This window comes from Oncorhynchus tshawytscha, linkage group LG34 (assembly GCF_018296145.1).
Source record: "Oncorhynchus tshawytscha isolate Ot180627B linkage group LG34, Otsh_v2.0, whole genome shotgun sequence".
NCBI lineage: Eukaryota > Metazoa > Chordata > Actinopteri > Salmoniformes > Salmonidae > Oncorhynchus > Oncorhynchus tshawytscha.
This window is the reverse complement of record NC_056462.1, coordinates 1067679-1083212: the sequence shown is the minus strand read 5'-3', so window position 1 is coordinate 1083212 and position 15534 is coordinate 1067679. Positions and strand designations below refer to the sequence as shown.

Here is a 15534-nt window from a genome sequence, read left to right as displayed (position 1 = left end):
ATCGGGGCCCCACAATGGTGTGTGCTCAGCCCCCTCCTGTACTCCCTGTTCACCCAAGACTGAGTGGCCACGTACGCCTCCAACTCAATCATCAAGTTTGTAGGCAACACAATAGTGGTAGGCCTGATTACCAACAACGATGAGACACTCTACAGGGAGGAGGTGAGGGCCCTGGCAGAGCGGTGCCAGGAAAATAACCTCTCCTTCAATGTCAACAAAATAAAGGAGCTGATTGTGGACTTCAGGAGACAGCAGAAGGTGCACGTCCCCATCCACGTAGACAGAGATCTAGACATCTGTTTGTTAACTTGGTTTTCAAAGATTTTAGGAAGGCAGGGCAGGATGAATATAGGTCTATAACAGTTTGGGTCTAGTGTCTCCCCCTGTGAAGAGGGGGATGACCATAGCAGCTTTCCAATCTTTGGGGATCTCAGACGATATGAAAGAGAGGTTGAACAGGCTAGTAATAAGGGTTGCAACAATTTCGGCGGATAATTTTAGAAAGAGAGGGTCCAGATTTTATTTTTCAGATATACTACAAATCCTATCCATCCTACTACATATTGTATCCATATACTGTCCATAATGTCTATACATCCCATCTCACACACACACACACACACACACACACACACACACACACACACACACACACACACACACACACACACACACACACACACACACACACACACACACACACACACACACACACACACACACACTCTGTACTCTGTACTCTGACATTGCTTGTCGTAATATTTCTATATTTATTAATTCCATTCTTTTACTTTTAGATATGTGTGTTTTGTTGTGTATTGTTAGATATTACTGCACCAATACAATACAATTTGATTTGATTGAAGGTTGTTCAGTGTGCAAAAGGGGGTGGTGCAAATCAATAATAGGAAGGTGTTCTTAATGTTTGTACACTCAGTGTATATTAATATGCTTTTAAATGACAAGAGAACTGTCTTTGGCTTCTTGTATTGTGTTTTAGGTCATTGGTAGTTGAGCAAGAAAATATAAACAATTGTATATTGTATATATTCTCTTGGTTTAGGTCTGTAAATGTTTATAATGAAGTAACTAATTAATTAACAAATTAAATAAACAGTATGTATATGAAAAACATAAATATACTGCATAATTGTATATAATATACAGGTTATGAGTACCCCATCGATGTTTTAATGGTCTCCCATTACACATCACCTCATACACCCTTTGGTAACCTCACCCTTTTCACTCAAGTAACCTCAAGTCTTTACACAAGCTGGTCTCGAACAGGCAGGGTGTGGTAGCCATGGTAACTGACTAAAGCATTACCATCTGTGTCTACCAATGGGAAATGTCATAAATGATGTATCAGCATGGCAGGGCACATGGTGCATACAAATACCTCTCTACACTGGCACTCTAAAAGTATTCTCTGAAACACCACAAAAAAAGTAACGCAACCCAGGGATATGTCTGAAGCAGGGGTGTCAAACTAACTTAGCCCTGGAGCCACATTCGGTCTTCACCAAGTTGCTGACCCACTGCTGTGCCGTGCCATGAAAAGTTGAGGGGGAAATGTATTAATCTATCATGTTTTGCTATATCTGATATCTTTCTAATGCTGTCAAAATCTGCAAAATCTCCTTCCATCATTTTAGATTTTTTCTAGCTTTTAGTTAAGTCGTTTTTATTTTTATTTTACCTAGACAAATCGTCTTAAATCGTCTTTCTATTATATACAGTAGTCTAATAAGACATTGTTTGCAACATATTTCAAAGGCCAAATTACACGTCTTATACTTTCATCACCACCCAATTGCATACCTCTAAAATGTGCTTTGAGAAAGCAATCAGTGTACATTACAATACAGTCTACCAAAATGAGAGAGCTTTGAATTCCAATCAAACGTAGTGGACCTGAGTCCTCTCCTGAGGCATACTCAGACCTCAGAACTACATGAAGAATATTAATGAAACCCCACCACGGCCAAGCGAGAAAGCATTTCCCAATAAGAAGATAGGGTGCTACACAGGGCCGGATTACCGAACTCGCACGCAGGGCACGTACCCCCGACCTCCAGAAAGCATATGATAGCAAAATGTGTAGAATAACAGGACATTAGCTTGAAAATTGCTAAATGTTCTCTGAGCCTCATGGCAAAATGTGAACAAAAGCATGAGATTAACTATAAAACAGCAATTATTTTCAATGCCCCATGGCAAAAAGTATAGAATTGCAGGAAATTCGCTTTAAGACTGCAACATTTTCTCTTGGGAGGTGGACCCCAGACCCCAAATGCCATAGTCCGGACCTACATCTAGAGCAGGCTTAACAGTGTGTGTATGTGTGTGTTTGTACAGTATAGTTAAGCTTAAGGGTTAGGTGTATGGTTTAGGGGTTAAGGTCATGGTTAATGTTTAGTGGTCGTTTTTTGGGGGGAGTTAAGGTTAGGTTTAGGCTAAGGGTTAGGGTTAGTTTTAAGGTTATGGTTAGGGAAAATAGGATTTTGAATGGTCAAAATTCTTACTCTACAAAAACTACAGAAATGTCACTAAAATAAAGCTGTGTGTGTGTGTGTGTGTGTGTGTGTGTGTGTGTGTGTGTGTGTGTGTGTGTGTGTGTGTGTGTGTGTGTGTGTGTGTAAGCACATGTGTATATGTGCGTTAGAGGCCGTGACCGTAGGTGTGTTTGTCAATGTGCACGTGCGTCTGTGCGAAACCTCACTCCAACCAAGGGAACTTTAAGTACGGTTCGGTTCGCTAGCACAAACAGCTGCCAGTGTTTACTGTACGGACGCGCGGTTGTCTGTCTGACTGTGGTCGACGTTCCTGACCTCTGTTCTTTTGACCTTTCACCCCCCTCACAAAGCACTTTAAATCGCAGTCAAAGCTGCTGGAGGCATTCTCTCTCTCTCTCTGGGAGAAATAGTGGTGTGGGGGATGGGTGAACAATAATATATGGGCCCTTTGTAAACAGCTGCCACCGAGGAAGCTGTGTTTGGGTTACAGTGAAAGGTTGTTGAGCCACCGAGTAGACAGAGGCAAATCATACAAAGGGGGAACTACCAGACAGAACGTCCACTGCGGAGAAGTAGCCTAGTAGGTACAAATATGACATTTGTTTGTGGTTTGACATAGAGGTCTTCACCGATATACACGAACCCGATAACCTGAGATCCGATCTGGTATGCAAACATGTCAGGTCCAAAATTCAGTAGTTGACCCTTGGAAGCCGGATTGGATCAAGCTAGGTGGCTACTGAGCTCGGATCTGCCTGAAAATTCCTCAATTATATTTGAAGAAAAAAGTATCCTGAGGAAAATAAATATCCTCTATAAATAACATTTGCTACACATGGCAGTTGGTTCAGTCAATAGCATTAATCTCTTAATGCTCCGCCTGTCTGCTTCTCTCGGTCTGGTTTGAGCTCTCCCTATTGTAAACTTGCAACATTGTTTCAACTGGGCGCTCACTGTTTCCCATGCCAAGGAGCTCAGAACAGACACAGCGAAATGTTGCTATAGCCCACCGAGGTGCAGTGGTTACTTAGGCTTATCAGGAAGATTTTGGAAAGATGTTACAAATACAGTGATGAACTATTGTCATTCGCAATGGATGTAAAACACTCTGTTGACTGTGTGAGGTGATGAAAAAAAATAATATCAGATATTCTCAAATGCACACTTTTATAGGCCTACACTTGTGCACATCAGGCCAGGTACTTCTATGAGTGCTCAAGCAAAATAAACATGAACAAACAAAGGGCAAACAATTCACACAATGAAACAATGAATGTGCACAAACTAGCAGGAGACAGAAAGCGCATTCTGGAGAGAGACGCTCCTATAGCGCATGATATACATTAACGTTCACTGCCCGCCACACAAGTCAAAACAATTCTACTAGCTTGCACATCAATAAAGCTGCATTTTTTTCTCTTTTGGATCCATTTGGGTTTGATACCGACATTAACCAATTTGGATCAGATTCTCCCTCATTTCGGACATATTTTGGGTCGGATCTGGTCCACCTCTGATCCGTATTGGATCGGGAATTTAAAAAATAAAAAATATGTCCGGGTTCTGTTGGTGTCAGATTAGAATTTCATGGATCCAGTTTTAATGAGGGTACTTGACCAATTTTTTTTTTACCTAAATGGTTAATAAAATTGGACTTTGGATTTGACATACAGTACCAGTCAAAAGTTTGGACACACCTACTCATTCCAGGGTTTTTCTTTATTTTTACTATGTTCTACATTGTAGCATAATAGTAAAGACATCAAAACTATAAAATAACACTGGTTGAGAGAATGCCAAGACTGTGCAAAGCTGTCATCAAGGCAAAGGGTGGGTAATTTGAAGAATCTCTCATGTAAAATGAGTATGTGGTCGGAGTCGGGAGTTTAGACCGCTACACCAAAGACTTCAACACAGCTGAAATTCTATTTGGAATGAACCATCCCTTTACATAAAAAAATGGAAATGGGTGAAGGATTCTATCAAACTATGAGGGTGAAGGCGATGGGTCGGGAGTCTACGAACCTGTCCGTCTTCTTCTTCTCATCCTCCAGGGCCCGGAGGGTGTGCTGCAGACGGTCAGTCAGGATCTCCAGTTCCTGGGTCAGCTTGTACTCCTCACGGAACTGTTCTCCCAGCAGAACCAGGTCACGTGTGGCATCGTGCAACGGGATGTCGCTCAGGTACAGGCCTCTCCGCGTCAGGTCATCCAGGTTCATCACACTGAACACACAATGTTGGTGACGCATCATCAGAGGCCGAACACTAAACAGTGGCTGAACACAACTCAACAGGGGCCGTGATCAGCAGGGCACAACATATAATGCATTATGATTAGCATGTTACCCCACTTATAATAACTATCATCTTATAATGACTAAATAAGTAATTTGGGTCAATTGAGAATGTTATACATAAAGACACATCCTAAAGGCTTGTCCTCTTATGAACGCAGGAGAGCAAGTTACTATATTTTTCTATCCCTTTGTCCAGTATCAAGAGCTCAATTCTCTCATCATAATCACTTGCAATAAACTTCAATCAAACACATTTTAATGAAAGGTCGAACAGACACAATGCACTCTAGATGCCACGCTCTCTGATCTAGACATAATATTCAGCTGTTATGAACTGCAAGACTGACTGAACAGGGCCAAACTGATAGTCACTGGTGAAAAAGTGTCTTTCCTTCTGTAAACGACAACACCAATGTTGTTTCACCACCTGCTGGCACCATGCAGGGACACTACTTTCTCTAGATGATCACTTGATAGAAATAAGGTTTTACCAGGTACATGGTGTGTGTTCCAATTATCTGTGTGAACTTGTTCATTTCCCTTCATTGATTTGAAAGGACATCTAACCCATGCCAACCAATGCTTCTGGTTGGCATGGGACAATATTTTCATGTTATACCTTTTAGGTTTCTTATTAAATGCTTTCAATATTTTACATGAATTTGTACAATTTATAGTTGGTTTGAGGTTTTTACATCACTAAAATGTGGAACTATTGAAATGTCAACATATTGTCCCATATAAATGATGTAATTTATTGACAGTCCGTAACTAGCCCCATAGAGATATCCAACATGGTCAGTTTGTGGGCATAACTTAAAATCAAACCCAACCCTCTGACATTTTGGGGGGGAAAATACTGACTTTATTACTTAAGTTATCCTATTTACACTTTTTAGTCACTTCTGGGACTAGAAATGGTGTATATGACTATCACCAACAGGCCGTTTTCAACCAGAAAATGTGTTTTTTTAAAACTAAATGTACTGCATTGTTAGACTTCATTAGCCTGTCTTATAAGATGCTCATAATAATGTGGACTAAATACAGTAACAGCTTGTTTGAGACATATTATAAACCTTGTTATAAAACAATATATAAATGGATGCTTTAAGTAAAGTGTTACCAAAGATTTTATAAAAGGGTCAATCTGTATAAAAGGGACAATCTACATCCAATTAATGATATACACTCATTGATTCTTGAAGAATATCACTTATACATTCCTAATGAGCTTAGTTCAGCTGTGACACCCTGTCAGAACCCAAATAGAACCTTGTTTTACTTTAATGGTTGGTCAGTCATTGCATCCATAGCTCTGTCTATGAATCTGAGAGTAGTTCAATTTTTCCAGACCCATCCCTCAGCTTTTTACCAAAACAAAGGCGGGGTGTCACTTTGTTATTGTTTCAACTGTAGATTGGCCCTCTAAGGCCAGACCACCTGCTGCACTACAGTAGCTGTGGTTTTGAATCCAATTAGGTTTCACACACCAACCAAGAGACATCCACCCCACGGCATCCATCCAGCACAGCCATCCACCCGAAGGCTAAGACTAAATCCCAAATGGCACCCTATTCCCTACATAGTGCACTACTTTTGACCAGAGCTCCATGTGCCCATTTGGGACGCAACCTAGAACAGCACATTGTCTTTGTCTAACGCCACAGCAGCAGGAAGGCAGAGACAGACTGAAACAGACAAACGATCTGGAACCAATGACGTCTCGCACTCTCAGAAAACCGACATGATCTTTAAGCTTTCCGTGCACTATGTAAGGAAAAGGGTGCCATTTGTGATTGGGACACAACCTTCGGACAGCACATAGTTTTCTAATTCCACAGCGGCAGAACCTGGGAGAACAGAGGAAGAGGATGTTCTCCGCCTCGGGCAGGTAGATCATCTGTCCCTTCAGCCTCAGGCAGCTGATCTCAGCACCAGTCAGCTCGTCCTCGTTCTCTGAAGTCTCCACGTTCAAGAGGCCCTCCTGGAAGGACGTAATACACATGCACACACAAACAGACAGAATCACACGCACATGTATGTATGCATGCACATGCAAGCACAGACAAACACACAAGCAGCCAGGACACAGAAAATATAAATGCAGCTTTCTATCCAGTTTTTCTATTATATTTTTTATTATTATTTTTCTGATGTAATTTTAACGTTAAATTAAAAAGGCTAAATGTTTAATTAGTGAGTATTCTTGGCGTACCTTGCTTCGCAGAACGAAGACAGTGTTGATGTGGGAGAGCATGCCTTGGAAGCTGAAGTCTATGTGTGGACGCACCAGAGAGAACACGGAGGGCAGGTTACAGATGCCCGGCTGGAGCTAAGGAATACACCAGCAAAACACTTCATAAGTGGATCATACATGCTAATGACAAGTCTTACAATATATTACAACCACATCATAATGCATTATAATTGCAGGCTACCTGTGAAGCCCATATCTGCAATGCATTATAAACACACTCATACTGAGTTATAATGTAGTCATAATGCAGTATAAGAGTAGTTACTTACACACATAAAATCTCATAACGTCCTATAACTAAATAGACATAAACCTGCGGCAGCACACGGAAGATGGCATTGCCGCACTGAGTGAGCATCAGGTCCCTGTCGAACATGAGGTGGAAGGGGAAGGCCTTGCAGAAGGTGTAGGGGCTGATCCGGGTCTCCTGCGTGCCATTCTCCTCGAAGCCGTCCAGATCCTCATAGAAGGCCTCCTCCTCCGAGTCCTTCTCCTCAATCAGGAACTTAATGTGGTCACACTCCTCACTCTTGTGCTGGATCACCTGGAGAAGGAAGAATGGATTTCATAAAGGGAGGAAGGTACAACCATAAAATTAGAATGAGTGCATGCTACAGTATTTCGATGCCTATGCGTTTACCAACCACCCACCGGTATCTCTTACATTATCTCTTGCCATAATGGGTGGACTGGTGGCCATTTTGAGTGTCCCCATAAAGTAAAGCAGGATATAAACACAGGAGCATGCACTCTGTGTTTATATAGTGCTTTACTTTATGGGGACACTCAAAATGGCCACCAGTCCACCCATTATGGCAAGAGATAATGTAAGAGATACCGGTGGTTGGTTGGTAAACGCATAGGCATCGAAATACTGTATGTCTTTATATGAATATCTAAGGTTTGGTGTGATGGTTTTAAACACAGTGATGTTCTGGTGAGGTTTACTGCCTGGCCACAACAAGTCCTTTTAAGTCTATACACTGACGTCAATGGCTTGACTCTGACGCACACGGTTGCCGTGGCAACGGCGGATAACGTTTCCAGAAAAGCTGGTGTCACATTTGGAGGGTCTGTCAATTCAGCTCCCCCATTTAATTTTACACTGAGCCTGGAAGAGAAAAAATACATACTGACATCTCTATCTCTGCGTTATGATTAGGTTTGATAGTAGAGTTGGCTTTCTCTGAAAATGAGGAGGTATCATAAGTGCTCAGAGACAAGATTTTTGAAAGGACTATCCAAGTCGTACTAATTCCACCTAGTGTTTGCTGCATGGACAACTTTGCTATTAAGAATGTGCATAACTTATTCACACATCCCTAGCATGAAAATTAGAATGACAGATATCAATAACTTATTCACATACTCCTAGCCGTAAAACTGTCATCACACATATCAGTCCAATAATGGTTAGACACTTTAAAATACACTATCGTACACTATAACTACTAGCTATTTGTTAATTGCATTATGTCTGACCCAAGTCAACAGAGACCCACCAGCATCTCAACAAATGCCCACTGTGGGTGACAAACACCTAGCAGTTGCTAAGACCCAAACAACTCCTGAATTTTAATAGCCGACCACTGTCCCATTTATGGACTATAGGCAAGATCCCCAAGAATCCGAATAGCTACCAAGGCACCCAAAAAAACAGTGCCAGAGTTAGGTCTAGGTGTAGTTAGCATTGGCTCGCAGAACTACCTCTTAACTTCATTCATACTGAACACAGAGACATAGAAATGGTATTCACGAGTTAATCTGATTCTGGGGAAGTAGATAAAGGGCCTCATTGCCAAAATCCTGAACTATCCCTTTAAGTAATAAGATATTTATTTTCTTTAAAACAGCATACCTTCATTTCTATTTCGGTGCCGTGGATCTGTTGGGCCACCGTCTTGATGATGCCGATCACGATGTCCTGGAGCCCCTCCCTCTCCGAGTAGTAGTGCAGAATCAGATTGTTGCCCTTCTCCGCATCCGTGCAGCGGAAGGACGGAGCCCTCATCCCAGGGTAGATGGTACCTAGGTGGTCGTGGAGGGCATCCAGATTCTGTATGGGGGGTTGCATAAATGATTGAAAGGGGAGTTTCTCTCCATTAAGATTCCACTTAGACTGGTCCCATATCGGTTTGTGCTGTATAGCCAACTCATGTGGTCATTGTCATGCCAAACACCATAGGAGTTGGCTACACAGCATAAACAGATCTGGAAGCAGGAAAAGTTCCTTTAAAATAAGGTTGCATAACTCCAGTCCTCACTCCTTTATCTCAGTTTCAACCCAAAGCAAAGCCCTACTTTTTGTGTTTGTAAACAGAGCGTTCGGTCTTGGCAAATCTAAGCATTAAACTTTCAAATAGCTATTTTTTGACTGTTACTGGGTGCCATCGTCCTCCATCAGCACTGGCCTGTACCCTACCTGCCCTAAGCTCTCTCCTAGCCCCTAAATCTGAATTTGTCCTGCTAGGTGACCTAAACTGGGATATGCTTAAACCACCTGACCAGGTCCTAAAGCAATGGGATTCCCTAAATATTTCTCAGATTATGACCAATCCAACAAGGTATGACTCCAAACACCCAGAAAAGGCTACTCTCCTCGATATTATCTTCACAAATAAACGTGATAGATATCAAATCAAATTGTATTAGTCACATGCGCCGAACACAACACCTTACAGTGAAATGCTTACTTACGAGCCCCTAACCAACAGTGCAGTTTCAAAAATATGGATAAGAATAAAATATAAAAGTAACAAGTAATTAAAGAGCAGCAGTAAAAAAACTATATATATATTTACAGGGGGGTGCCAGGACAGAGTCAATGTGCGGGGGCACTGGTTAGTTGAGGTAGTATGTACATGTAGGTAGAGTTATTAAAGTGACTATGCATAGATGACAACAGAGAGTGGCAGTGGTGTGGAGAGGGGGGGCAATGCAAACAGTCTGGGTAGCCATTTGACTAGATGTTCAGGAGTCTTATGGCTTGGGGGTAAAAGCTGTTTAGAAGCCAGTCTGGTGTTTTCTGTAATGACCATAGTGATCACTGTTTTACAGCCTGTGTTCGTAATGGCTGCTCAGTGAAATGACCTGTCCTGATTTGTCATTAGACGCTTGCTAAAAAACTTTAATGAGCAAGCCTTCCTTCATGAACAGGCCTCTGTAAAATGGTATAGAATGAGCTTGATTTCTGTCGAAGACGCTTGGACCTTCTTTTTTGATATTTTCAAAGGTGTTGTTCACAAACACCCCCCCCCATAAAGAAAATGAGAATTAAAAACAGGTTCAGCCCCTGGTTCGACCGTGATCTTGCAGAGTTACTCCACCTCAAGAATGTAACCTTGTTCTGAACACCTCCAAAACAAAGGTCATGTGGTTTGGTAAGAAGAATGCCCTTCTTCCCACAACTGTTATTACTACCTCTGAGGGTTTAGAGCTTGAGGTAGTCACCTCATACAAGTACTTGGGAGTATGGCTATACGGTGCACTGTCCTTCTCTCAGCACATATCAAAGCTGCAGGATAAAGTTAAATCTAGACTTGGTTTCCTCTATCGTAATCGCTCCTCTTTCACCCCAGCTGCCAAACTAACCCTGATTCAGATGACCATCCTACCCATGCCAGATTACAGAGACATAATTCATAGATCGGGTAAGGGTAAGGGCAGGTAAGGGTGCTCTCGAGCGGCTAGATGTTCTTTACCATTCAGCCATCAGATTTGCCACCAATGCTCCTTATAGGACACATCACTGCACTCTATATTCCTCTGTAAACTGGTCATTTCTGTATACCCGTCACAAGACCCACTGGTTGATGATTATTTACAAAACCCTCTTAGGCCTCACTCCCCCCTATCTGAGATATCTACTGCAGCCCTCATCCTCCACATATAACACACATTCTGCCAGTCAAATTATTTTAAATTTCCCCAAAGCACACACATCCCTGGGTCGCTCCTCTTTTCAGTTCTCTGCAGCTAGCGACTGGAACAAGCTGCAACAAACAGTCAAACTGGACAGTTTTATCTCAATCTCTTCATTCAAGGACTCAATCATGGACACTCTTACTGACAGTTGTGACTGCTTTGTGTGATGTATTTTTGTCTCTACCTTCTTGCCCTTTGTGCTGTGTCTGTGCTCAATAATGTTTTGTGCTGCTACCATGTTGTGTTGCTACCATGTTGTTGTTATGTTGTGTTGCTACCATGCTGTGTTGTTATGTGTTGCTTCCTTGTTATGTTGTTGTCTTAAGTCTCTCTCTATGTCGTGTTGTGTTGTCTCTCTTGTTGTGATGTGTGTTTTGTCCTATTTTTATATATATATTTATCCCAAGCCCCAGTCCCCGCAGCAGGTCTTTTGCCCGTCATTGTAAATAACAATGTGTTCTTAACTGACTTGCCTAGTTAAATTAAAGTTAAATAAAATAAATAAATACATTTGAATTACAAGGTCACCTCCCCCAAATCCAAAGATGAGAGAGCGGTCACATAATTTTTTGGGCACTGTACAATTAAAATACAGGTCATATTTAACTTACGTTGAAGCATTCATGACATTGAAGAGTACATTGTTTTACATTAGTTTCTGTTAACTGAAGAAATATTATGAAGGGAACTGGAGTGCTTACCTGCAAGAATTCACGGACATTGGAGCCTAAAACACGCAGGATGGTGTCATACCCTGATTCTTGGCAAAACTCAAAAAACATCTTCCCAAACATCTGTAGGATACACCCTGCATCAATCTCTGCAAGATAAAAAAAAAAATGTATCCACTTGTTGCATACACCATCTCAGTCCCATTAGTAACACTTTACAATAAGTTATCCTTTATAAAGGGTACCATATTTTAAATTAGTTGCAATTATGTTATGAATAAACTGGTTCAAATAATATATCTTGTATCTCAAAACATTATTTTAAACAAACGTACTGAGAACTTTGCTTGCAGCAGCAACAAGGTCGTATGTTTTGGCATCTTCATATATGATTCTGACAAGGAACTGACCCTCTACATCGAGTTGCGCCTCCCTCCTGATAACAAGTAAGAAGAAAATAGAATTATTAGATATCATATTAATGTGATTATTACCTATGTAATAAAGAGGCTGTTGCCAAGAGCACATGACAACATATTTGTTGTCCTCTATAGTATCCATTCAAACTAGCTTCATAACATTGAATGCTGTTGTTTCTGCCTGTGACTGACAGTATAGCGTCTTATATAGTTGTTATAAAGGCTTAATGAATGCATACATAAAGGGCCTTCAGTAAAGTGATACCTATACTTATTGGGTCCAAACAAAAACAATCAGTAACACTTTACTGTAGGGGGGTATACATAAGCCATTCATAACACCATTATGAAACCAGTCATGACACCTTCATGAATGTTGCAGTACCATTAAACTACCTTTGAGCATTAACTGCATTGTAGGATTATCTATATTTAGAAGTTACAATGAGAAAATGTATTTGGCATGCTAATAAATAAGACTGTTATATATCCTAATGAGGTCTATTTGACCTGATTACTGAGTTGATCTGAGAAAACAATACTGATTTGCTGTGCTGGCTAGCAACCCCTTTTTCTAAGCATGTAATCAGCTGAACAAACACACCAAGCAATGTAAAAATGTAGTGAAAATAAGATTTCATTTTTCAATTGCCCTGAGCTGCAAGATCTGAAAGTATAACATAGCTTGAATAATTAGACATGTAATAATGTTGAATAACGTCGGCCAAGATAAGGTTGAGATAACATTAAGATAACATTGTGCTGCATTATTTCTTGGGAGATTCCTCAAAACACGTTTTTTGGAGAGGCAGCTGTGCATCTGTTCTTATAGGATGGGATGAAAGTCTGGGTCCTGGAAAGCGAAGACTGAGGAAGAAAAATAAATGTGGATCTTGCCAAATATTTGAGCACTTTGAAAAGAGGGGATTGTTATCATCATGCAACAACATTCACAACCTCTCATTATCACCACTATTATAAGGCTAATGAAAATGAATGATGGAGTAAAAATATGGCTCGCCTTCGCATAAGGGTGATGTAATTTAAGAATGAATTGATTAATTATATATTGTTTTCTTTTATGTTTGCTGGTGATTTATGGTCACATGTTTTAAGTTACAGATTGGCCAACTACCACTATATCTGCTGGTCATGTATCATCAGTGGAATATCTTGACATGGCCATTCGTTATCCACTCTGTTTAGCAATAGGGGGAGATTATTCATTTCAAAACTATAATATGGTTAATGGACATAATTTTAGGACATATTTTTCTGTCATATTAGTAGGTTATATACGGTTGTGGTCAAGACAATGTAGTAAACAAAATGAAAGTGTAATAACAATGTAAAGTAACAGCAATTGTTATCACATGGTAATTACATAGGCAGTAGTGTAATTTGCTTGTTGTACTTTTGTATTCATTAAGCAAAATATAAGGCAGTTATATACAATTTAAAATATTACATGACATTACATTTCATAACACTTTTCACAACACATTAAGTGTCTGCACCTCAGGCCACCACTCTCCTACCACATATCCACAATACACAATCAATGTGTTCTGTGTCATGTGTGTTACTACAGTTATAGGAGCAACTTAATGTGAAGCGTTAATAACATATCTATGTAATGACCATATCTGCTAATTCTTTGTTTTGCTTTTGCAACATGGCCACATTGAGTTTTTATTCTCATTTTCTGCTTTGAATTATGATATGCAAATTTCCTGTGTCATTCACAAATACAAAATAAATCTTTAAACTTACTTGATGTCTTCCCACACTTCTTCGCCATAATTTCTTAACACAAGTAGTTCCAAGGCGTGGTTGACAAAACCATACTAAAACAGAAATAAAACAGAATACCGAAAGAATAGAGAAACATAAATCTGAAAATACTGTATAACAAGTATAATAACAAGTATAACAAGTATGTAAATAAATGCCTTAGAGTGATGATAGTGTTATGATTCCATTGTAATTGCAAGGAAAGTATGCTTAATTTGTACAACAGCAAATCATGCGTTAATTGATGCAGCATGATTATTAGAACGATACAATCGCAGTCGAATAACGAATTTCAGTGGTAATTTACAATAAGTAACGTTAGCATGGTGAACGAATATTGTAGCCATAGGCTGATAGCTCGTTCTCATACGGAAAACACACCACTACACATCAAAATAGCCAAGGCAATCAAATGTCGCCGTGGAATCTAATATGTCGATGTTTACATACCATTTTTACGACCAGTTCTTCCCGATTCCCTATCAACGTAAGTAAGCTGTTATGTCTAAATTATCACCGCACCTTCACAGTTTGCAGATGTTACGTTGCGTCTTCGTTCCTGAAAACATTCCCCAAATTGACGTCGAATATGTCCAATGAGAGCTCAAGGAAAAAAATACTCACTCGGCAACCGACCACTGAGGAAGAAGTGAGGGTTGCCCGTTGAAGACAGCGTTGTTTATGAAAACAGTCCCATCAAAACGTTTTATTTATCCACTGCAAAAGAAAGACTACAGAACGAAACCAACCTATTTAAATTCCACAATCAAATGATAGGAACAAATATTTGGTAGAATAGATTATAAACTGGGTGGTTCGAGCCCTGAATGCTGATTGGCTGAAAGCCATGGTACATCTGACCGTTTACTATATATATGACAAAAAAATATTTGTACTGCTCAAATTACGTTGGTAACCAGTTTATAATAGCTATAAGGCACCTTAAAGGGTTTGTGGTATATTACCAATATACCACGGCTAAGTGCTGTATACAGGCACTCCGCATTGCGTCGTGATTTAGCCTACTATTTTACAATGGTTTTTAGTTATACAGAAATAACAAACATGCCAAAGGCTACTGTGTTGTTCAATGTACATGTAACCAGGTCAGAAATCCCGATCAATGGTTCACAATGCTCCCAAGTAGGGGGTAGAGATTGCAAGACGAGCCCTGTGGCTTCAGGCTATTCGGCATGGGAATGTGTATATGTGTGTGGAAAACATTTAATCACAGGTAAGACATTTAACTTATTTAGTATAATCCGTTTGTAACTCCACTCACTACTTGAAGCTGTATAGTATAGTCCATTTGTTTGTGTTTTTGGTTTTGGCTAGCTCAATGTTCTGATCAGTAGCTAGCTAACACTTACTCACGTGGCTTCTAGCTCCATCATGGAATGGGCAGTGGTGGAAAAAGTATCCTATTGTCATACTTGAGAAAAGGTTAAGATACCTTAATAGAAAATTACTCACGTAAAATTGAGTCACTCGGTAAAATACTGCTAGAGTAAAAGTCTAAAAATATTTGGTTTTAAATATACTTAAGTATTGCAAGTAAATGTATCAAAAGTAAAAGTATAAATAATTTTGAACTCCTTATATTAAGCAAACCGACACAAATTTAAAATGTATTTACAGAGAGCCAGGGGT

General features: G+C 40.1%; 1 protein-coding gene across 1 annotated transcript in view; it reads right to left on the bottom strand.

Moving 5' to 3' along the window:
• The window catches only part of gucy1b1 (guanylate cyclase 1 soluble subunit beta 1), a 33737-nt gene extending 18936 nt beyond the window's left edge, over positions 1–14801 (bottom strand). Inside the window, exons 1-9 of the mRNA XM_024398384.2 lie at positions 14335–14801; positions 13864–13937; positions 12007–12107; positions 11702–11820; positions 8935–9132; positions 7390–7620; positions 7035–7151; positions 6670–6803; positions 4545–4742 (exon numbers count right to left, since the gene is read on the bottom strand). Of these exons, the coding sequence (XP_024254152.2) occupies positions 4545–4742; positions 6670–6803; positions 7035–7151; positions 7390–7620; positions 8935–9132; positions 11702–11820; positions 12007–12107; positions 13864–13937; positions 14335–14337 (1175 nt within the window). The 5' untranslated portion in view covers positions 14338–14801. The remainder of the gene's footprint in view (positions 1–4544; positions 4743–6669; positions 6804–7034; positions 7152–7389; positions 7621–8934; positions 9133–11701; positions 11821–12006; positions 12108–13863; positions 13938–14334) is intronic.
• Between the last annotated feature and the right edge of the window lie 733 nt (positions 14802–15534).